General features: G+C 42.0%; 1 protein-coding gene across 14 annotated transcripts in view; it reads left to right on the plus strand.

Moving 5' to 3' along the window:
* Ica1 (islet cell autoantigen 1) overlaps positions 1-23,455 on the plus strand; it is a 141,494-nt gene that overhangs the window by 22,127 nt on the left and 95,912 nt on the right. For 8 of the 14 annotated variants that reach the window (XM_057763510.1, XM_057763505.1, XM_057763540.1 and 5 more), the window contains 4 exons: positions 612-777; positions 7,322-7,394; positions 13,017-13,140; positions 18,668-18,866. In XM_057763510.1, the coding sequence (XP_057619493.1) occupies positions 612-777; positions 7,322-7,394; positions 13,017-13,140; positions 18,668-18,866 (562 nt within the window). The remainder of the gene's footprint in view (positions 1-611; positions 778-7,321; positions 7,395-13,016; positions 13,141-18,667; positions 18,867-23,455) is intronic. The other 6 variants (XM_057763559.1, XM_057763550.1, XM_057763606.1 and 3 more) reach the window with 1 other exon arrangement.

Here is a 23,455-nt window from a genome sequence, read left to right on the forward strand (position 1 = left end):
GTGGTAGCAAATCTCCAGAACTTACTCCTTTTAGCATAACTGTAACCTTATGACTGGGTTAGCCATTCCCCACATTTCCCTTCCCCCAGACTCAGCCACCATTCTTCTCCCTGACTCCGAGCCTGACAGTTTTAGATGCCTCTGTAGCAGATTTTAGACATGCTATTTTTCAGCTGCTTATCTACCATTCTGCTGTCACCCCACTGTGGCATAATGGAGGCGTGGAGAGATGTGCTGCTGTCTATCCTTATCTCTCACTCATGGGGCTGTTCTGAACTAGTTACTGGCTTCCTTGGCCTCACTCTTTCTACCTCCAAAAGGAATGTGTGCCCAACCCAAAATACACATATATATTCTTTTTGATGTTCAATTTCTTGATTTTCTTAAGATTCAGAATTTTCTCACTCTAACTTTTAAAATTGTAGAGTAAGTTAGAAAGAATTAACTGACTTCCATGGTATAATAATCCCATAAGAACAGAGGTCATTTTTGTGTTTATCAGTAATGTAAATGTACATGAGAAAATTGTCATATCTAGCTAAAATACTTCATATTGTAGTATCTTAATACTTTTAAAAGCCATGAGTAAGATAACTCTCTACTGTTTTTAGCAGTTATTCCTGGGAACTGCAGGACCGGTTTTCTCAAGATAAGTCAGTTGTCAATAAGATGCAACAGAAATATTGGGAAACGAAGCAGGCCTTTATCAAGGCAACAGGGAAGAAGGAAGATGAGCATGTTGTTGCCTCTGATGCAGACCTGGATGCCAAGCTGGAGGTAAGCTTTTCAGAGCCCTTGGGCCCAGCAAAGCGGCCTTGCAAGAGTCAAAACCTTAGAGCAAACTTGCTAGGTGGTCTTAATTTGCTCACGTTAGACAGTGAGGGAAATCTAGGATCAGATCAGCTCAATCCTAGCATATTTTCAATCTACAAATTCTGACCCTAGCATACCTCTTTTAATGTGTTTTCAAGCACTGTATTGGAATGCACAGTGTGTGGTAAATTCAAGGAAGTGTTTGTTGAAGTATTAAACACAATTAAAAATCTGCTCCTTATATCTGAGGAACTAGAATTAAACATTAATACCAGGCAAATGTTTAGTCAATGACAAACAAAATGACTTATAGAGTCTAGAAAGGTTGTTACTAAGCCATGGAAAATTCTAGAATGCATTAACCATGTAGCAAACAATTTAATATTCAGTTGTGTTGTGGAATTTTTGTTTACACTGTGAGGATGTGTCTTTGCCAAGATGTCTTCTCTTTATTTAGTGAAGATCTGAATGGCTAATAGTTAGCAGGAAGAGGTTAGGCAGAACTTCCGGGGACAGAGAGGACACTAGGAACAAGAAAGGCAGAGATGAGGGCTGGAGAGATGATTCAGTGGTTAAGAGCATTGACTGCTCTTCCAGAGGTCCCGAGTTCAATTTCCAGCAACTATATGGTAGCTCACAACCCCCAGTAATAAGATCTGGTGCCAACTTCTGTCTTCAGGGACACATGCAGGCAGACCATTGTATATATAATAAATAAATACATCTTAAAAAAAAAAAGAAAAGAAAGGCAGAGATGACAACATGGAACAAGTGGGACACACAGAATGGGATAAAGGTAAAAGTCATGTGGTAAAATGTAGATTAATAAAAATATGGATTAATTTAAGTTGTCAGAGCAAGTGGGACAAGCCTAAGCTAAGGCTAAATTTTGGTAATTAATATTAAGTCTGTATGTCGTTATTTGGGAGTTGGTTGGTGGACAGAGAAAAACTTGTGCCGTGGTTGGTCTATTGCATGAGTTTGAGTTGAAGGCCTGCTGAATCGTTTTCCTGCTGAACATTTTTGCCTGTCATTTTTATTATATTTTGAAAACAAGCATCAGTACTGAGTGGCAGGCCACAGAGGAAAAATATGTCCCATGGATGATAGTCAATAGAATCTCTTACATTTAATATGGTGGCTAAAGTTAATGAGCTGAATGTTCGTGAGACTGCAGTTAAAAGCTGAAGATTCAAAGCCTTTGCTAGAGGGTGGTTAAGTTGTCGCCAAGGGCTAAGGGGACATCATGTAGCTGTCAGTTCAGAGGAATGTCTTTGTATGGAAGAGGAGTGAACCCATATTATGAAACAGGGCAGAAACAGACCCAGGCCAGACTTTCTAAGTTTAGGCTAATGAGAGATGGACTGTCTTTGAGATGCCCTGCACAGTGGGATATGAGACACTTTTGCCCCTGCAACAAGAGTGCTTCCTTGTCCCAGCTATTCTGAGGGTTGAATTGAGTGTAATTTAAGTGATAGCAATAATTTTTTGAGTGCTTATCATCCTGGCAATCCACTTTCTGAATGTTCCTGACATACCTGACCTCTGCTTCCCTCCCCTGGATCTTTTTTTTTCTCTACCAATCTCCAGTCATTATGACTTTTCCTCAGATCTCTGAATACAACCAGCTAGTTCAGACTTGTCAAAGCAGTTCCGTGGTCTGCCTGGACTCGTTCCCCTACGTCTTTCCTTGACTGACTCATTCTCAGTTCTCACAGCCTAAAAGTCACTTTGAAAAGCCTTACCTCACCGCGCTGTTTAAAGTCCCCGGCTATCTACCCACGGAACAGCTGTTCACTACCATATGGCCCAGCTTCATTTTGCTCAGAGTACACATTTCTGCAGCAGAAATCCCTATGGAGGGTAAACAGGCAGTCTAGAACTAAACCCTTCGGATGCACGGGCCACGGGAAAACCTCAGGTGTAAGTTTGTTTGCGTACCTTTTCTCCATTAGGAGGTCAAATTCCATGTCCGCATTAATCACCACTGTGTCCCCAACCTGTCCCAGGCACAGTTTCCAAATGAATGACTGTGTAAATAGTCACTCTATATTAGGACAAACAGTATCAGCCCTTAACCCTTTCTCTCCTGTCACTGGAAATTGTGAAATTGAAGCTGATTGGGTGCTGTTTCAGGAGAGATTGTACCATGGAACAGAGTAGAGAGAAGAAGTGTCTTTTCTGGTATTTGTATCATAAATACAGTTTAAACCATTCTAAGTTGTATATGTTTTTCATGTCTCATAGATTTTTTTTTTTTTAGCAAGTTAGTAAGTATAAGCATTTTCCAAAAAAGTTAAGCTTGGAAATCCCAGCACTCTGGAGGTTGAAGCAGAAGGATTGCCAATTTGTGCTTCACAGCTAGACCCTGTTTCAAAGATATTGTAATTTAATATTTAATTTAATTTTCTACTCTCTTAAACACTACATTTATGTGGAAGTTTTTGCAGTAGCATTTTTTTTAAATAACTATACTTTCATCTAAACAGCCACTGTTTTAGTTCATGCATCCACAGTATTTGGCTCGTGACTTAGTGTTTTGTTCACCAAAGGGATTTCTGTCACAAAAGTACTAATGTAGTTATGAATGTTAATAGAGAAAATGGGTCCCTAAGTAGAACATGAGAATGACATGCAAAGTATTATGGAGTGTTCTCACACTGAATTACCTGCAGAAGGCTAGTTTGCTCTGCTGGCCCCAGAACATCTGTACCCATACCAAGCTTTCTTGATGGATGAAGAGCTGGGGAAGTGTTTGATATGTAAGCAAGCACAATGGCCTGAGTTTGGATCTCCGGAACTCGTGTAGAAGCAGGACATGGGCCGGGCGGTGGTGGCGCACACCTTTAATCCCAGCACTCGGGAGGCAGAGGCAGGCGGATCTCTGTGAGTTCGAGGCCAGCCTGGTCTACAAGAGCTAGTGCCAGGACAGGAACCAAAAGCTATGGAGAAACCCTGTCTCAAAAATTCCAAAAAAAAAAAAAAAAAAAAAAAAGACGAAGAAGAAGAAGAAGAAGAAGAAGAAGAAGAAGAAGAAGAAGAAAAGAAGAAGAAGAAGAAGAAGAAGAAGAAGAAGAAGAAGAAGAAGAAGAAGAAGAAGAAGAAGAAGAAGAAGAAGAAGAAGAAGAAGAAGGACATGGTGGTAAAGGCAGGCAGAAGCAGTTAGATACTGGGGGCTTGCTGGCCAGCGAGTCAGTAAGAGTCCTTGTGTGGGCCATTGTGATGGTTCAGTGAGTCCGAGTTTTCGCTGGACAATCTTGACAGCTGAATTTTGATCCCCAGAACCCACTGCAGAAGGAGAGAACTGACTGCTGGAAATAGTTTTCTGATCTCTACTGCACAGTGTGATACATTCACACACATTCACACACAAAGCACACAAAGCACACATGCTCTCTCTCTCTGTCTCTTTCTCACACACACACACACACACACACACACACACACTGATAATTACAAGTTAAATAAAATTTAAAAATAAGGTGGTTTGCCACGAAGGAAAATAGCAACATTGACCTCCAGCCTACTTATACACATCCAAATATCAAATTAATAAATATAGCCAGAAGGTGGTGGCACACACCCTTAATCCCAGAACTCAGGAGGCAGAAGCAGGAGGATCTCTTGAGTAGAACTCGCTCTGTAGACCAGGCTTCAAAGCTACACAAAGAAACTCCTTCTCAAAAAATCCAGATAAATAAAGAAATATAGTGGTTCTAATGCATTGAAAAGCTAATATATAAATATTTTCAGGATTGGTCTTTTAGTAGCTGCCAGGGCAGAAGGGACTGTTTTGATGATAGAAATGCTTGGTTTGAGTGTGATTCACAAGTGAATACAATTGTCAAAACTCACAGAACTGAACATTCCCAAGCTGGGCCTTTTATTGCACCTGACTAATCTCTTGGCTCTAAAAGGTCAGCAGTAACAACGGACCATATCGTTTCTCCTATGGAATCTGAACATATTTGCTCTTACTTCGGTGGTTTGTGGCCCAGAACACTGATGTCAGGAGTCTGCAAAGGAGCAAATTCTGATGGTTTTCTGATTTGTTTTTAAATGGGGAAAGACTCCTCCCCCCAAACAGATTGAAGATGTAATTTAATAAATAAGTAAATTTGTTTCTTCATTAATAGAATAAAATAAACTTTATTTTATTAAACATTCTTAAGAATGAATTTTAATCATTTTAAATTTATTCATTAATTTTGTTAGCTAATTCAGCCATATATAATATAAAGAGATCATAGGTTTTTCACTCAAATATTGTAAGTACTTTATGATTACCAAGATATATTTTTACATTGGCATGGCCAATAAACTATATACGAAGAGGAGTGACTCCATGGAGACAAGATGTTTATCCCCTTTTGTAACTGATACCTGTCATGGTCCCTGAGTCCACGGACAGGGCTTTGAGAAGTATGAAGTCTGTGATATTAGTCAGCTTTCTGTTACTCCACTGCTATTGTGAGTGGAAAGGAGAAACAAGGTTATTTTTGGCTCAAGATTACTCATCCCCTTTGCTTTCAGTGATGTCATGAGGCAGCTTTATCATGACAGGAACGCCAGGCGGAAGCATCATGTTTGCCTTCTAATAGCCTGGAAATAGAGAGAAGGCTGAGGTCCTAACACCCCTTTGAGGGCATGTCCTCCGTGACCTCACTTCCGTCCCCTAAGCTCTTCTTAAAGGTCCTACCACTTCCCACAGGCTCTGGGGAGACATTCGCTCTCCAAAGCAAAACATCTATTATTCTTGAGTGATCTGTTTCTGAAGGAAAGACCAAGGCGGTTAGTTGGGGTTCCCTAAAGGGACAGAACTAGTAGACAGAACATATGTTAAAAGGGGGATTTATTGGAGTGACTTTCTGTGATCTGGCTCGTCCAACAAAGGAAAGACTGTCAGTGGCTGTCCGGCTCACAGCTGGATGTGTCAGCTGGCCTTGAGTCTATGTTAGGGTCCTGGAGAAGTAGGTTCTCCAACGGCAAAGGCGTGCTCCAGTGTAGTGTAGATGAACCTGCCGGTGAGGTGAGAACAAGCTGGGAAAAGGCAACAATTGCCTTCTTCCCTGTCCTTTTATGTGGGCTGCCACCAGAAGGTGTGGCCCAGGTTTGGGGTGGGTCTTCCCACGGCACATGATCCAATCAAGAAAATCTCTCACAGGTGTGCCCAACCGTTTTGGTTTTAATTGATTCCAGATGTAATCAAGTAGACACCCAACATTAGCCATCACAACGGCCATGAATTCAAATCTAGTTAGATCCTTCAGTACAGCTCTCCTGCCTTCTCCCTAGGGTTCTTCAGCATGGCCCTAGTGTGGCATGAGGTTGCCTCACTGTATTTTGTGATATTCCTAGCAGGTAGGTGTTAACGTTTGCTTTTAGCGTGATAACATTTTAACAGATGTGTTCTAAATAGACAGAATTCTTCCAATTGATTTGTGTTTGCTTTATCCAGTTGCTTACACATGCCGTAAAATCTATTAGGATCATAAAATAACTTACTGTCATCTTTTGAGTATAATGCTTAGCCTGAAGAAGCTCCATTTTGACAAGGACAGTAAGTGTTAAAGATAACACACTAGGCTAGAATGAATGCTGGGTCTCTGGTGTACCAAGCTCTATACTGGGCCCTACTTTTATGTTTTGTTTTTCATCTGTTATTCCAAGAGTCTCGAGGGAATAACTTAAATAGAAGAGATGGTCAGGTTCAGTGATCACAGATTTTAGGCCGTTGGTCACTGTGTGCGTCACTACATGTGACATCAGGCCGTTGGTCACTGTGTGCTTTACTACATGTGACATCAGGCCACTGGTCACTGTATGTGTCACTACATGTGACATCAGTCCACTGGTCACTGTGTGCTTCACTACATGTGACATCAGGTCATTGGTCACTGTATGCGTCACTATATGTGACATCAGGCCGTTGGTCACTGTGTGCGTCACTACATGTGACATCAGGCCATTGGTCACTGTATGTGTCACTACATGTGACATCAGGCCATTGGTCACTGTATGTGTCACTACATGTGACATTAAGCCATTGGTCACTGTGGATGTCACTTCGTGTGACATCAGGCCATTGGTCACTGTATGTGTCACTACATGTGACATCAGGCCATTGGTCACTGTATGTGTCACTACATGTGACATCAGGCCACTGGTCACTGTATGTGTCAGTACATGTGACATCAGGCCACTGGTCACTGTATGTGTCACTACATGTGACATCAGGCCACTGGTCACTGTATGTGTCACTACATGTGACATCAGGCCATTGGTCACTGTGTGCTTCACTACATGTGACATCAGGTCATTGGTCACTGCATGTGTCACTACATGTGACATCAGGCCATTGGTCACTATATGCGTCAGTACATATGACATCAAATAGACTTTTGGGGGTCTTGCTTCTAGCAGGAAATGGAGTATTGTGGTTTTATTCAATGTGTATTTTACTTGCTCTGTTGCGTGTTTCACAGCATTTTATTGTGTTTTATTGCAGTTATTCCATTCAGTTCAGAGAACCTGTTTGGACTTGTCTAAAGCAATTGTACTCTACCAAAAGAGAATATGTTGTAAGTATGACTTAAGTATGATATTGAGCAAATAGTGAGAAAGAGCAGGCTATTTTGCCTTAGTGTATCGTATCATAAGCATGTTTCCTTCTTTTTACACACTTACATTTTATTAATCTCCCTTTTCTTGAACAGCTTGTACCATGCTATATGTATCTGTGCTTGCTTGCTTTTTAAATGTTATCTTAGAAATCGCCTCATGTCAGTTCACAGAGATTTGCTGTATTTCTTTTCTATGGCAGCTGCAAAGACAACACCCTCACTTTAACAGTTCCGTTATGCATTATTTAATTAAGATCAATAAATTAATTATCAGCATGCACACTATGCTGAAGAAATCCTGGAAAGATAAATCCCAGTGAAAGGAATTAGATCCCCTTTGAGCAGAAATGGAGTTCATGAGAAAGAAAGTGGAGGCAGGGAGGGGTAAGAGCAGGGCGCGGGAGGTGAGGGCATAGCTTTACCTCAGCAAGGTGCACAGTAATTCTGACTTTTAAAACCATAGTGACATTTTACACTCTCACAAAATCCCTAAACCAGAACATGGCGGGGGGTGGGTAAAGTGGAATAGAGACAGTATCTAATGAACTGCAGATAGCATCGCTGGGCTGGCTGGATAAGAAAGAAGAAAATTAGCTTCAACAACTGAAAAGACAGTATCTTTAAGAGGGGAGTAAGGAGCAACACACACAAAAAAAATACACACAAAAACTGGAGCAGATAATTAATTTATTGATCTTAACTAAGTGGACCAGCAATTCTAAAACTACTTTATGTATATGAGATTAAACAACTAAATGTAGTATAGTTGAGAACCTGTATAAAATGAAGTTAAAGGTCAAGGAGTAAGGTGCTATACAGCAAACACAGGGAGCAGGTGAATTCATGACTGTTAACCTGTGCAGATAGATGTACACAGAAAAGAACACAGATTAACACGTGTGCCAGGGGCAGTGTGTTTATATCTTTATATCCAGATGCCTCGCAGCATCTGGAAGCACCAAGCACTGAGTGCACCTAACATTCAGATCTTGTTTTCGAAATACTTTTTCCACACCTTTGGGGAAGTGACTGATTTCAGGGAAATTGAAGGTGAGTCTGGAATGCCTCGTAGTGCCAGAATCTAAATTGTCCTTGAGAAAGGATGGAGAATTAAGGGGCACAGAAGTAAGACTTATGTAGACAAAGCCACTGCCAATTCACACAACAAGATAAATGACAGTAATAAACTATAAATCATAATAAATATTAAGTACAGGTTATACCTGTATGGAGATAGATGGACAGGTAGACAGATGGATTGATGTAAACTGAAAGATAAAATAAACCCTTTTGCCTCTGGTTTGGATTCTGTTGCTGTGAAAATTGGTGTGACCAAAAGCAACTTGGGAAAGAAAGGGTTTATCTCATCTTACAGCCGACAGTCTGTCATGAAGGGGAGTCAGGGTACAGCGTGGAGGCAGGAACTGAGACACAGACCATGGGAAGATGCTGCGTACTGCCTTGCTCTCGCTTAGGCTTTTGCTCAGCCATCTTTCTCCTACAACCCTGGAGCAGGCTTGATCCTTCCACAATACCTACTGGTCACAGCTATGCTCCCTTAGGCCAGTCCGATGGAGGCAACTCCTCAACTGAGCTTTCCTCTTGTAACTCTGGGCTACTCTTAGAAGGTGTCAAAGTCTTAAAATGCAAGAAAGCCGAGGAGCAGTCAGAACTTGAAGAAGGCGGAGACCCAATACCTCACTACTATGTGGGATCCAGGGCTAAAGTCTGGAACAGAAAAAGAACAATCATGGAAAATCTGGTAAAAGTCCAAATAAGGACTGTACTTTAGTTGATAGAATGTGTCTATATTAATTTTCTGAACCTCGAGTCCATAATAATGTACAGAAAATGAGAGGAGAAGCTGGGGAAGGGTGTATCAATTCTGCATACTGTTGGTATTTTTAAGTGTATTATTATTACTATTATTATTATTATTATTTTGGATTTTCGAGACAGGGTTTCTCCGTAGCTTTTAGTTCCTGTCCTGGAACTAGCTCTTGTAGACCAGGCTGGCCTCGAACTCAGAGATCCGCCTGCCTCTGCCTCCCTAGTGCTGGGTTTAAAGGCGTGCACCACCACCTCCCGGCTAAGTGTACCATTATTTTCATAGAGTTAAGAAATTATAGGTTGGATCATATTGCTAATTGCTTTAAAGCTCTGCAGACAAACTTATCACAGTTTATAAAATTAGAAAACATCGAGTCCTACCTTATCCCCTAGGCTCCATTTCCTTTGCCTCCCAGGCAACAGGAGGCCTTTGGCTCTCAGTGTGTTCCTCTGCTCGGAGTGTCATTGCCCTAATAACACCAAGAATGCCTCCTCTTGTCACTCAGAGTTCAGCAGTTGCTAGAACCTTCCTCACGACCCAGTCTAAAGCAGTCACTGCCTTGCTCAGTTTCTCTGGCATGTTTCCTTTTGTGTCTTGTGTCTGTGATTATGTGTGCTTCATTTTCTGTCACCCGCCACTTGAATCTGAGCTCTGGAGGGTTGGGGATAACCTCTGTCTCCTTCCTCACTGCATGATCAGCTGTTAGTCTGAACCGTTGATTAACACTGTTATGGGAAATGTTTTCATAGTTCTTCATTTGCTTCTTATCTTTCAAGGACGCATCTGAAAATATAACCAGCAAGTAAATGTTAGTGAGTTTTTATTTGAAATTTTATGACCTAGTTAATTGAATCTTTTGAACGAGTGCAGACTTTGAATTTTCTAATATACATGTTGCATGGGAATGACCATCTTGTCTGGGGACAATCCGTGTTTGACTCTGACAGAGCTCAAGCTCTCTTGGAAGCTCTGCCGATTAATCAGGCCAGCACAGAAGGTCAAACATGTTTGCCACCAAGTTTAATCCCCAAGTGCATGAAGGGACCAAAAATTATTCCTGAAGTCTTCAACCTACATAGGTTATTTAGGAGAGAATCATATCACCAAGTGCACATTCAGGTGCGCTGAATTGGTTTCTTTGGGACTCAAATTAAATGTGTTCATTTTTATGTGACTTGAGTCTTTAAGGTAAAAAAGGTGACAGTAATCTGCTGTTTTTAAAAATGAAAATGGGAAGTCTCTCTCCATAGGAAGGAAAAGGTTCTTGGTAGAGATGAATGAACCCCATATTAGTCAATGAAGAGACAATACATAAGGCATTGAAAAGCACCATACAGACTTTTCTAAGCTACATGAAAGTATCGCATGGATATCAAACAAGCATTTTAAATGGAATACAGTGTGTGCCGTGTGACAAGACAAAAGTGACAGCTAGTTCATTTCACAAACATTTATTTAGTGCCATGAATATAAGACTCTCTGCTTGACCTGAGAAATACAAAGTGTGGTATAGTCTGTGAAGGCAGAATCGCTCGATGAAGTCAGATGCAGACCACTCTACGACACTGAGCCCACCATAGCAGGTGCAGACACATGAGCCCAACAGTCACTGCTGTCCAAAAAGAGTGCGACTGGCCACTTGTCAGAAGGAACCTTTAAGTGGACTTGGATCTGTGAGGCCGAATCTCTCCAGTCTCTCAGCCCTCCTGCCTCTAGCTTCCCAATGCTGGGAATTTGGGTTTTTGGAGAAAAGTGTGAGGAGGGGCATTATCTATCTCATGAAAAAGGGGGCTTACTAAAGCCCCTTCTCCTGCCTCTGGACTTCCTTCTGCAGTTCCAGGGCACTGCTGAACAAGGGCCATAGTCACGTGGTTCCCACTCAGCCTTCTGTAGTTGTTGGAGAGGTTGGTACTAACAGTAGGATACAGCTTGAAGTGTGGTGAGACTGGTGGGTTGGTGAAATAAATCAACCTTCAGACAACAAGAGAAACCGATCAGTTTTACTGAGTACACCTTGCATATGCCCTGTGTGAAGAACTGGCTTCAGGAGACAAGGGCTGTGAGCAGGGTCCTGTTAGAGCTTCATTCTTGATGAGGGTAAGTGTCATGTGATTCCCCCCGTGTCAGTGTAGGTGGGCCTTATGAGGGCACTCGTGTCCCTGGGCACTGGCGGCATGGATGGAGTGGACACTGTTCTCTGCTTTGGGAGACTTTAGAAAACACTTGCCTCATAGGAAGTCCCTCATAGGCACCTTTCCCATCTCTCAGTCATGGTCTTCTTGCCCCAGTCTGGATGACTCCTGAAAATGGACAAGAATTCTAGTGACATTTCAGATGTGGTTACAGAGACAGATGGGATATATATGTGCACCTGTAATCTCAGCATTCAGGAGGCAAGAGGCAGAGGGATCTATAAGGACTGGGAAGTTGAGGCCATCTCAGAATGCCAAGATTGGGGCTGAAAAGATGGTTCATTGGGTAAAATAATTGCTTTGCAAGCAAAGCAAGAAAACAAATTAACAAGAGGACCTCAGTTTGGATCTCAGCACTCAGAAAGCTAGGTATACCCCCATGTGCTCCGGTTACCCCAGAGCTGGGGTAGGTTGGGAGGTGGAGTCAGGAGGATTTCTGGGCTCACTAACTTCTAGCCTAACTCCATGTTTGGTAAGAGAGCTGTCTCAAGGAAGTAAATGCAGCGTGGCAGGGCAGGACACCCACCATTCCTCTCTGGCCTCAGTCCATTACTGGTGCCCATATACCATACCATTCAGCGACATCATTACCAGCCATGCTGCTCAATGGTAGGGTGCTTTTATTGCAAGCGCAGGGACCTGGGTTAAATTTCCAAGCCCTGTGTTTATGGAACAGATGATGGAGAATGTTTGGGTCTCTTTGGGACTGCTTTGTGGATGCTGTTTTTTTTTTTAAAAAAAAATCACTCTCTGGAATAGGGAGAGTGTTACTATTATAAATAATGATGCTGATCATTTTGGTGGCCGCTTTGCGACCTCCTGAGAATGTACCTTATACTACTGAAGATAAAGAGCAGTATCAAAGGAATCACACAGTTCCCTGACTTTTTATATCTTCTACCAATCAATCTGTAGACAGCATGTGCCAAATCACTGTTCTACTAAATTGCCCCCATCTGGACCTGTCTCTAAAAATAAAGCCAAGTTTAAGCACAACCAATCCAGTTTTGGTTCCAGCTCTGTATTTCTAAAATTTACCAAATGGTCAACCCAATGGCCTACCCACCTTCAGTCCCCACTTCCAACTCCACCTTGCTTCATCGTGGTTGAGGAATTTGAGTTCTTTTACAAAGGACGGAATGTAACTCAGACTGCAGAGATCAAAAAGTCAGCAGGAGAGGATAATGGGAGGCAGCCACAAAAGGTCCCCACTGTCAGCTGTGACAAACCCAACTCCTTCATTTCGACTTGAAGCAGCACATTATGGGCTCGCTTTTCAGTACAGAGGTCATTTTCTGGTTCTGATTACAGGGCACCAAACTCACTGACAGATGTATTCAAGTGAATTTGATCTCCTATTGTAAAAGGAAGACGAGCATGGAAGTTAAATGCCCGGGTGGGGGAGGTGGAGAGACTCACCTTGGAGCCTGCCACTTGGATTTAATTTCCTCTAATCTTTGCCTCTGGAGAGAGAGGGCCTTGGGATTTGTCTCTCTCACTTTCTTTGTCGTAAAAATGCTAGTCATTCTCAGCGCCTTTCCCTGTTTTCTCCATCAGTCTTGTCTCAAGAAGAGAACGAACTGGGAAAATTTCTCCGATCCCAAGGCTTCCAAGATAAAACCAGAGCAGGAAAAATGATGCAAGCCACAGGCAAGGCCCTCTGCTTTTCCTCCCAGCAAAGGTGTGTGACCTTCTTTGGGGCTGTGCTTGAATCTGGGACCCACTTCTTCATAAGGGGAAAGCATGCCGTCTAAAAACGCTTTAGCCGAAGCCTGAGGAGTAACATTCTACACCTAGCTGGCTTCCACTTCCCTTTAGTTAGATAGCGTGTAAGATCGGCTTGCCTCCTTGCTATTTAATCTGTTTTGTCTTCTGCTCCGTGGGAGGCAGTATATATGCCGATCATTGTGAGTGTTTGACCTTCAAGTTGTTCATAACAATCAGTCTGGTCCCCTCTCAGCATTTGATTAAAGCAAGAGCCTAATGAGACTGACTTAGAAGGTTCCCTCTCTGCCTCTGTGGGCTAATTAATGGCTAAGGGGTGGGTTATCAGGATGCCCTGGACCACACTCCTCAGGTCCATGCAGCAGCACCTGGGTGACTGTTAGAAGCAGAATCGAGTCCCCACTGCCTACCAACTCCAACTCTACATCACCACCAGATCTACAATTGATCCTGATGTGCATGAAAGTTTGACAGTCTCCAGGACAGAGGAAATTGTGACAGAACAGTTGCATTTCCGACTAATGTTTATGGGCGATGTTAAACAACCCTGAGCTTTGTACCACACAGACTGCTCTTTGTGCCAGAGACACACTACTCACTAACAAGCCCCAGGAAATGTCGCCATTGGTATCATGCAGGATTATACCTAAAGAAAGTTTGGCAGGTGGCTTCCAAGATTATGTAAGCCTCTTACTCAAGTTGCCCAACCTTCCTCCCTGCCCATATTTGCCCTAACTGCTTTCCCTCCCTGTGGTCCAAGAGCAGGTCATTGATTGACAAGTCCCGTGAGCATTCCTATGGAAAACCCAAAAAAGATGGAGCTAGAAAAGTTACCAGCAGTATCTATAGGCTTTTCAGTGACCCCACTCTTGAACATTGTGGTTCTTGCTAATGGCATTTGGACCCCGGCTTGCAGTCAGTGGTCAGAAATGAATGTAACCCTTTCCACCAGTTCTCTACCACAGTTTAAGTTTTTTAAAAGTATTTTCTTATAAATCTTAGATTGCACATTTAATGCTTAAGACAGACAAATCAAAAAGAGAAAAATTCTGAAACTGGTAAATTATAACCCCTTACTAGGTAATTCTTTTGTGTATATAGCCTTGACCAGTCTTACAAGGATAATCGATTCCTAGAAAAACAGAGTAAATGCTCTTATGTTAAGCATGAAGTACCACTGGATTTCAGAGGGGAAAAAAAGTATGTCCATATACAAAAGTTAATACCTATTCATGAAAAGAAATATCCAAATGCAGACCACCTTGAGAGTTCCTGTTATTAATCACACTGTTAATTATTCTACCCTATGCTGTTTGGTTGCAATCTGGATGATTATGGACCAAAATCATCCCACAAAGTACAAATACAGCATCTTAAGTTAATGTATCTTAACTGTGTCACTCTGTTTCTCTCTCTCTCTCTCTCTCTCTCTCTCTCTCTCTCTCTCTCACACACACACACACACACACACACACACACACACACACACTGGTGAAAGCAATCGATGAAACAATGTAAATGATACATGGTAGACCAGCAAACTGCAGTCTACACTAATTTAATGAGGTGCAACCAGCTCTGCAGTTTGGAAGGTGGCCTCTCACACAGTGGCTTCACTTCCCCAGCTGCTCACCCGTCACATGATACCCCACCTAGTTCTCCTAAGTTAAAGGAAGCAGATCGACTATATGAAATTCTTCTATGCTTGAATTCTTAGTTGAGTGAACACGATTTAGAGTATGCAAGAATATTTCTGGAGATTTATTTTGTGTGTGCCCATGAGTGCAGATGGTTGTAGAAGCCACTACAGGGTTCAGGTCCCCTGTAGCTAGAGTTACAGGCAGTTGTAAGCCATCTGACATGGGTCCTGAAAATTAAACTTGGGTCCTCTGCAAGAGCTCTACATGATCTTAATGGTTAAACCAACTTTTCAGCCCACAGAACATGTTTTTAGCATAAACAGCACCATAACAGATAGTTTTTGTATATTATAGTGTATGCTGATAATTTAGTAAATTGATATTTTATTTAATAATGGTAATCTTTTTATATTTCAATGTTTGCATCTTTAAGAACAAAAGCAAAAATGCAAAATTAAAACAAACAAAAAGCAACTCCACAGGATTTCTGGGCATGTTCTGATACACTTGAGCTATTTGTTTCATCCTTCTTTTTAAAAATATTGGTTTTGTTAGAGAGAGAGAGAGAGAGAGAGAGAGAGAGTATCCAATACCCTGGGAGCTGGAGTTACTAAGCTCCAGTTCTAAGCTGCCTACCTAACTACTTTTATCCAGGCTCTCTCTTCATTTTTTACCATTACCTACTAAAGAATAAATATCTTAAAGTAGCCCTTTAGTTATTTTATTAATTATTTCCACTGGGTAGATTTGCACAAATGAAAGGGTTGGCCAGTCTTGCATTTTTTTAAAAAAATTTAATGATTTTTTTATTGTTTTTATTGAGCTATATTTTTCCCTGCTCCCCTCCCCTTCTACCCTCTCCCATGATCCCCATGCTCCCAATTTACTCAAAAAATCTTGTCTTTTTCCACTTACTATGTAGATTGGATCCATGTATGTCTCTCTTAGAGTCCTCTTTGTTGTCTAGGTTCTCTGGGATTGTGAATTGTACGCTGGTTTTTTTTTATGTCTAAAAGCCACTTATGAGTGAGTACATATGATATTTGTCATTCTGAGTCTGGGTTACCTCACTCAATATGATGTTTTCTAGCTCCATCCATTTGCCTGTAAATTTCAAGATGCCATTATTTTTTCTGCTGTGTAGTACTCCATTGTGTAAATGGAACACATGTTTTCTATCCATTCTTCAGTCAAGTGCACTTAGGTTGTTTCCAGGTTCCGGCTATGATGAATTATAGTTGAGCACACATCCTTGTGGTACAATTGAGCATCCTTTGGGGTCTTGAGGAAGGTTGTTTCCCAATTTTCTGAGAAATCACCATACTGATTTCCAAAGTGATTGTACCAATTTGTGCTTCCACCAGCAATGGAGGAGTGGTCCCTTTACCCAATGTGAAGGATGATATTTTCAGTTAATAAGAATGATATTTTTTTCTTGGTCTAGATTCATTTTCTTATACTCCAGTGAATGGATTTTCACCACTCTGATTCATATGGATCAGCTTTTGGTAGTGGTTCTCAACCTTTACTACAGTTCCTCATGTTCTGGTGACCCCAAACCATAAAATTATTTTCACTGATACTTCATAACTGTACTCTTGCCACTGTTATGAATAGTAATATAAATATCTGATATGCAGGATATCTGATATTGGTAGGTTGAGAACCACTGATTTATGGCGTCCTGACAGGGATGAGGGTTGATGAGGGTGTTTAGTATGCCTTTTTAGTTTCTAACATCATGTCGTTCTAACTTTAAAGATATCTGTATAATCTTCATCATTCCAAGGAATCGAGAGTACTTTTATTCAGAATACTCATTTTCAGCAAATGTGGGGAAATATACGAAATCTAAAGGAAGAGAAAAGGAGTAAGAAAGTGAGCAGCGTCCTCAGGCAGCCATCTGAGGACTGTTTATGTCTTCAGATAGAAGCCCTGTGTTATAAACCTTCACACCAGTGACTTGTTAGGCATTTTCTTCTGCTACACATTCTGTTGGATGAAAGGCAAGTAGTAACTTAAACCAGTATAAAACACAAGCTTACCTCATGGCACAGTGACATAACTTTTGGAGAAGACTTGTGTTTCTTTAGATTTATTTATTAATTGTGTATACAGTATTCTGCTTACATACATGCCTGCACAGCAGAAGAGGGCACCAGATCTCCTTATAGATGGTTGTGAGCCACTATGTGGTTGCTGGGAATTGAACTCAGGACCTCTGGAAGAGTATCCATTGTTCTTAACCTCTGAGCCTTCTCTCCAGAATCAAGGTAGGATAGCATGGACCAACTGCTTTCATAGATGTGTTCAACACTTAAATAATATACTACAGACAAAAGGAAACATGGAGAAAATAGCAAAAGAGATTTTCTTCTTAAGGTATATTCCAGATTTATCATTTCAGACTGCTACATACATGAGACATTGTAGACTGATGGATGTCAAGCACTGTTTTCAGAGCACCAACATCGTCGTTCCATTTGGCTGAGTAACTTGGTATGCAAATGGAACCTTAAATGTTCATCTTATGTTTAAGTTTTTGCACCTATGCCCTGAACCTTCATAAAGAATGTTTTGCCTGGCTGGAGAGGAGTCTCAGTGGCTAAGATTGTGTGTTGCTCCTACAGAAACTTTGTTTGTTCTCAGCACCACACAGGTGGCCCACAGCCACCTACAACTCCAGCTTGAGGGGTCTGACATCTCTAGCCTCCGAGGGCGCCTATACAGACACACATGTGGAGAATTAAAAAGAAAAATAAGCCTTTGACAAAAGAAAGAAAATGTTTTCAAGGTTTGATTCATCTGACATTGATTATTTGGCTTTGAATATGGAAGAGAAAGCATTTTGTACCCCAAATATTTTACCTTAAATTAGGATATGCCTTCCTTTTTAATGAATAAATAACAGTTTTTTATGGCTTACTCTTATAATAAATTTACACTGTACAGTGTACCTTCATTTCTGGTGTGATATTTGTTTGTTTACTGCAGTGCTTGAGATCCCAGGCCTTTGCTAATGCTAGGCAAGTGTGTACCACTGAGCTGAAGCTCTGGCCCTTGCTCCATCCCTCTTTTCCTCCCTTCCCCCTCCTTCCCTTCATTTCTTTTCTCTATCCCTCTCTCTTTCTTTGAAGCCAGGATCTCAGGTAGCCCAGGTCTGCTGAGACTAATCTTGAACTTCTGAGCCTCCTGTTTTCTGCTGGGATTAAACCTGTGTCCTACTACCATACCTAGTTTTGTATTTTATTTTTACGAGGATTGAACCATATAGCCTCTGATAGCACTGATACACAACTGACCTTAGTAACTATGTTCTTCTTCCCCAAATCACTTAAAAAGGCTTTGGTCCATGAGTCAGCTCTGTTTCTATGAGAACAAACTGCAGGTGATCTGGCCTGTGAGGATTGATCAAAATGACCAAGTCAAGGACACCCTAGTCATGCCTGCCCCATCTCTTCTCATAGGGTCCAAACTTAAGGAACAGAAGAGGCAGAGAGGAACCAGGAATGGAAATAGGAATGGCCAGGCCTTCATTGCCCTTCTTTAATCTAGGATTGATGTCATCCTTAAAGACTGTACAGGCCTGGAGCCACCCAGCAACACAAACAGTGTTTGCCAGTGGTCCAGCTCACTAAGAACGAAAGGATCAGAATGTGAGCAATGTCTGGATGATTCCCAAATTCACACACATTTTAATTCATGTCTGCTATGTCTTGATGAAGCGACTGTGTTCTAGGCAGTGTTCTAGGTTCCTGGGTCTGTGATGAATGCAGAACACGTCAGGGATTGGAATCACTGCTGGGTTTCATTTCATAACTGTAGTTGTGCCCTCTTGTGCAGGTTGGCTCTGCGGAACCCTTTGTGTCGATTCCACCAAGAAGTGGAGACTTTTAGACATCGGGCCATCTCTGATACCTGGCTGACCGTGAACCGCATGGAGCAGTGCCGGATTGAATACAGAGGGGCCTTGTTGTGGATGAAGGATGTGTCTCAGGAACTTGACCCAGACCTCTACAAGCAAATGGAGAAGTTCAGGAAGGTAGGACGTTCTCTGAAGGTTGTCAAAAGGGGCACCTGCTAGAAGGCAACCAAGTGTGATTTGAATCCCTCTGGTGAGGAAGACATAACTCAAACACACCAAGGATGCAATTAATCATTGCTGGCATTTTTTTAATGTGACAGAATACCAATTAATGTGATATATAATTCTCTAAGGAGAAGAGAAGAGACAGCTGGAAATTGCTGGGATTTAGTAGCTGGTTTTAATTGAAGTCAGATTTTCGTATAATGCGCACTTTTTATAAGGTTGTCACTTGTAAATGCCTCCTCATGCATAACTGAAAATCCAGGATAGCTCAAACAGATCTAGAAGGTGAGAACAGACTGTTTGGCAAGTCTTTTTAATTGCTAATTCATGTTGAAGTTTGTAAAAATAAAAACAATCCTTTTGTGATCTCTCCAGAGACACCGAGAGATCTCGGTGTGATTTGCGAGAATGCCCTAGGCTTCCCTGCTATCGACCTCTTCAGAAATTGCTCTGAGGAAAATAAGAGCTGAAGAGATAAATATTCTCTTAAATTCCCCTGGAATAACTGATGAGCAACCGAGGGATAATCTTCAGTTCCTTTTTCTAAAACCCACATTGTGTTAGTGCATAGCCATTTGGAGCCTTTTGTCACACAGGAACGCATCCTACCACTGGGTGGCAGTCGAACACTAGTATTTAGTGAGCATGTGGATGATTTTTGTTGTTGTATACAATGTTGGTAGTTCTTTGTCTGGGCGACTGGGTATGTTTTAGGGTGTAAAAGAAAAAAAAAATCTGCCAAATGTTACGCTTGACATAATATTGTGTCAACTCCTTAGTCATTTCAACCGATCCATTGGTAATGAGAAATATTGCTTAAAAGGCTTAATTCCTATTTAGGGACATCACTTTGGAGTCTGGAACCCTGGCTGGTTACCATGCTGAATGTTAAGAAGTGTGGGAATGGAGAGCTGGGAAGAGCTTCAAGTGCTCATTCAGTGGTCCCCACATCTTGCCCTAGATCTTAGATGACAAATTCTTTTCAAAGTTAAACTTTCTCTCGGTTTGCAATCCAGACTCCCTTTCTGTGGTGGGAGCCAGCATCATTTTCTCTCTGGTCTTTTGCATGTCAGCATCTGCCTTGTCAATAGGCAGGCCAATGTCCCAGGCACAGGTGGACTGAAAGTCCTTCATCAGTGTTGTACATGTAGAACTCATTCATTTTCTGAAAGAGGAAAATCAGGCTTATGGTAGTAAATAATTAAATGCTTATGGTTTGGCAACAAGATGCCGGTGAGCCCAGACTGTTCTGCAAGGTTGCTGCTGACTTTGAAATTAGACCAGTCCTTTCTTTTGTCATTCGTATTTTGTTTGGGGATTGAGGAGAATGGGGTGGAATGGGTAGAGAAAACAAAGAATGAGAGAAAACCAAAGCTGCCTCGAGGGCACACTGGCGACACTGTTTGATTTAGTGTCACCTTAATGCTTGCTGTTAGCGACACACACTTTTTCTTTTGAGGATGAGGGATAACCATGGTAGGTAACTCACCTAAGGTGCAGACACGGAAATAGAAGCCTGAACCCTTGAAAATATATACAGTTTGCCCACTCAGAGACGAAGAAAAGAAAGTCAACCAATATACCTGAAAGGGCAAAGGCGCTTTCATACAGACACCTTGCCTGTGACCCCATCTACTCAGGGAACAGTTCTGGGGTGCCTCCAGCATGACAGATAATGCAAGTAAACAGTTCCTCGGGGAGGCAGGAGACAGTTATGTGGATTTGTGTTTGTTTGGTTTGTTTGGTAGGGGTGGCTGCTAGCTGTGGAATGGTGAAACACAAACCAAATCCTTCGTCATTTGGTTTGAACATTGAAACATTTCCCATCGTCTAATGCCATCAGTCTCTTGATTCTGGAAAATATGGGTGGTTTGGGTTTTGGGTTTTTGTTTTTTTTTTTTAATCCTTTGCCTTGCAGTAGTTGCTGAAGCTGTGCCTGCCTCCTTAATCCTCTGTGTGCTGGATTCAATTTGATAGCTGGATGTGGTGAACTTGGATTGGGAAAAAGAATATTTTTTGAGAAAGACCATCTTCAAAAGTGTATTTAATTAGACTGGACCCTCCACGAGGACAGGGGAACACTTGGTTCTCTCTAGAGCCTAACCCCTGGGTCATCAGCCGGCCCTGGTTAGCATTTATATGTCAAGTGGCAGGATTCTAAGCAAGCCAAGGTGCCAGAGTCACCTCTCCTCAGATCACTCAGCATTCCCTCTCATGCAGGTGACTGCTGGTGCTTTGATTGACGGTTCAGGTGAGAAGGAGGAGCGCCGAGGTGTGGCTTGCTGCTAACTCTCTAGCATGTGAAGTGTTCTGTTCTGCGCCATGTATTTATAATTCCCTCTATGTAAACTTAAGAGTCTTGGTCCCAGTGGGAGTCCACCTTAAACAGAGTGTCTGTTTATCTCTCAGGAGTGTGCTACAAAGACTTTTGGGACAGTGACCCAGCTGTGCTCAAGGTGTGACCTCCAGGGTCCTGTCTCTCAGTGCCATCCCCTCCCCACATTTCAGCCAGTAAAATCTGGACTTGAAGTTTGGCTGAACTCATATGTTCTGGAGGAGGAAAAGTTGTGATTCTTACCTCATAGTTATAGCCCCCTACTTGGAATTTTTTAGAATGCATTGATTCATTTATGATGGCTTATTCAACAAATGATATTGAAGCCCAGTTACATGGCAGTTAGCACAGAGGAATACAGCATAGCAGTAAGTCCTGTCTCATGCAGTCAGTTGAGCATAAAAGAAGTAAATTCAAAGCAGTTTACCGAGTGGTCATCTGAGATGGAACACTACTACAGAAATACAAATCTAGACTGGGGATCCCAGATAAGTAGCACCCCACAGGAAGCAGAAGAATGAATAGTTTGAGGGTCATGTTGTCAGACTGACATCTAAAATCACCTGGAAGCTGGGTCTCTGAGCTTCATTACATTAACTGATGTAGGAGGAGCCGTCTTAATTGTAGACAGTACCATTTCACGGGTTGAGTTCTGGAGTAAATGAAAGAGAGAGGGTTGAGTGCATGTATGAATCCATTGTTCTTTTCTGACTGTGACGGTGATAACGACCAACTACTTCAAGCTCCTTCTGCCTTGACTTGCCGCCGTGATAGACTGTACCCTGAACGATAAGCTAAAACAAACCCTTTCCCATTAGGTTGTTTTCGTCAGAGTATATTCTCACAGAAACATTAAAAAACCAAGACAGGGCTGGAGAGATGGCTCAGTGGTTAAGAGCACCGACTGTTCTTCCGGAGGTCCTGAGTTCAATTCCCAGCAACCACATGGTGGCTCACAACCACCTATAATGAGATCTGGTGCCCTCTTCTGGCCTACAGGCAGGATACTGTGTAAATAAATAAATAAATCTTTAAAATAAATAAATAAATTAAATTAAATTAAAAACCAAGACAAATAGGAGGTATCTAGATGGGGGGAGTGGAAGACAAAGGAGCAGAGTTTCTAACTGAGGGGTCAACTTGGGCAAAGGTCCAAGGTAGAAGCAACGTAGCATCTGGATCCAGGGCCCACGTGAAGTTATTTGTAGAGACAGAGGTACCTACGCAATGGGGCGGCAGAGGGAAGCAGGCTGGAAAAGAAGGGGCATCTATAAGGAGGGGATGGAAGAGTGTTGAGAAGGGGATGGGCGTAGCACAATTTGTGTTCCCACCAGCTCGGTCAGATTTCATCATAGAACAGGGAGTACAAGAGTACAAACCAGATGAAACATGGCATGACTGGGTCTCAGAGGGATGGAGGCCAGAGAGAAACACGCTGTTCTGACCTCTGGCAGACTCAGTAGAGCGTCGCTCTAATTACAAAGCTGTTTATTATTTTTAGAAATAAGCAGAATAAACATAAATAGATGTCAAATTGGAAGTGAATTTTCACCTCCGGCCAAGACTTTCTTTCTTTCTCCAGCATTTCCCAAATGTCAGGAAACTTTTCAAATAGCGCAGTCATAGTGAGGGAGACAGACATGATGAATGAAAATTTAAAATTAAACAAAGCAAATGACCTGGCGCCCCTTGCAGCGCAGAGGCTGTGGACAGCTCTACACATCAACATTAGGAGTCTGCAGTAAGTGTTTGCGTGGGGAGCTAAAGAGAGGAAATCTTGATCCTAGCCTTTTGGAAGAACCCTGCTAGTCATCTGCTCCTTGTCAAAATGATTGGGAGGAAGGAGATACCTGGAGAGGGAGGCCCCTGCAGCCCTGCTGCAGGCTGAAGTGTACGACTGATGGATGGATTTCATGGGCGGGGCTGGTTGTCTATGTGCAGTCGGAGGCTCCTCCTGACAGCATGATTCACCCTGGTACCATGAGGTATTTTATGAGCAAAGTTAATGTGTGATATATGTGCCCTTTGAAGGCAGAATAAAAGGGTGTAATTTAAAAATAGAAGTCAGCTTCTCAGAGTAGATTACATCAGCTGAAGTTGTGAGCCCCAGCAGAACCTCTGAAGCTTGTGCCCTTGAGAGCTCCTGTGGTCAATTAAGTGTCTTGTTTTTCTTGAAAGTCAGAAATGGGATGGAGGGTAATTATTC

This window comes from Chionomys nivalis, chromosome 1 (genome assembly GCF_950005125.1).
Source record: "Chionomys nivalis chromosome 1, mChiNiv1.1, whole genome shotgun sequence".
In the NCBI taxonomy this organism is placed as follows: Eukaryota; Metazoa; Chordata; class Mammalia; order Rodentia; family Cricetidae; genus Chionomys; species Chionomys nivalis.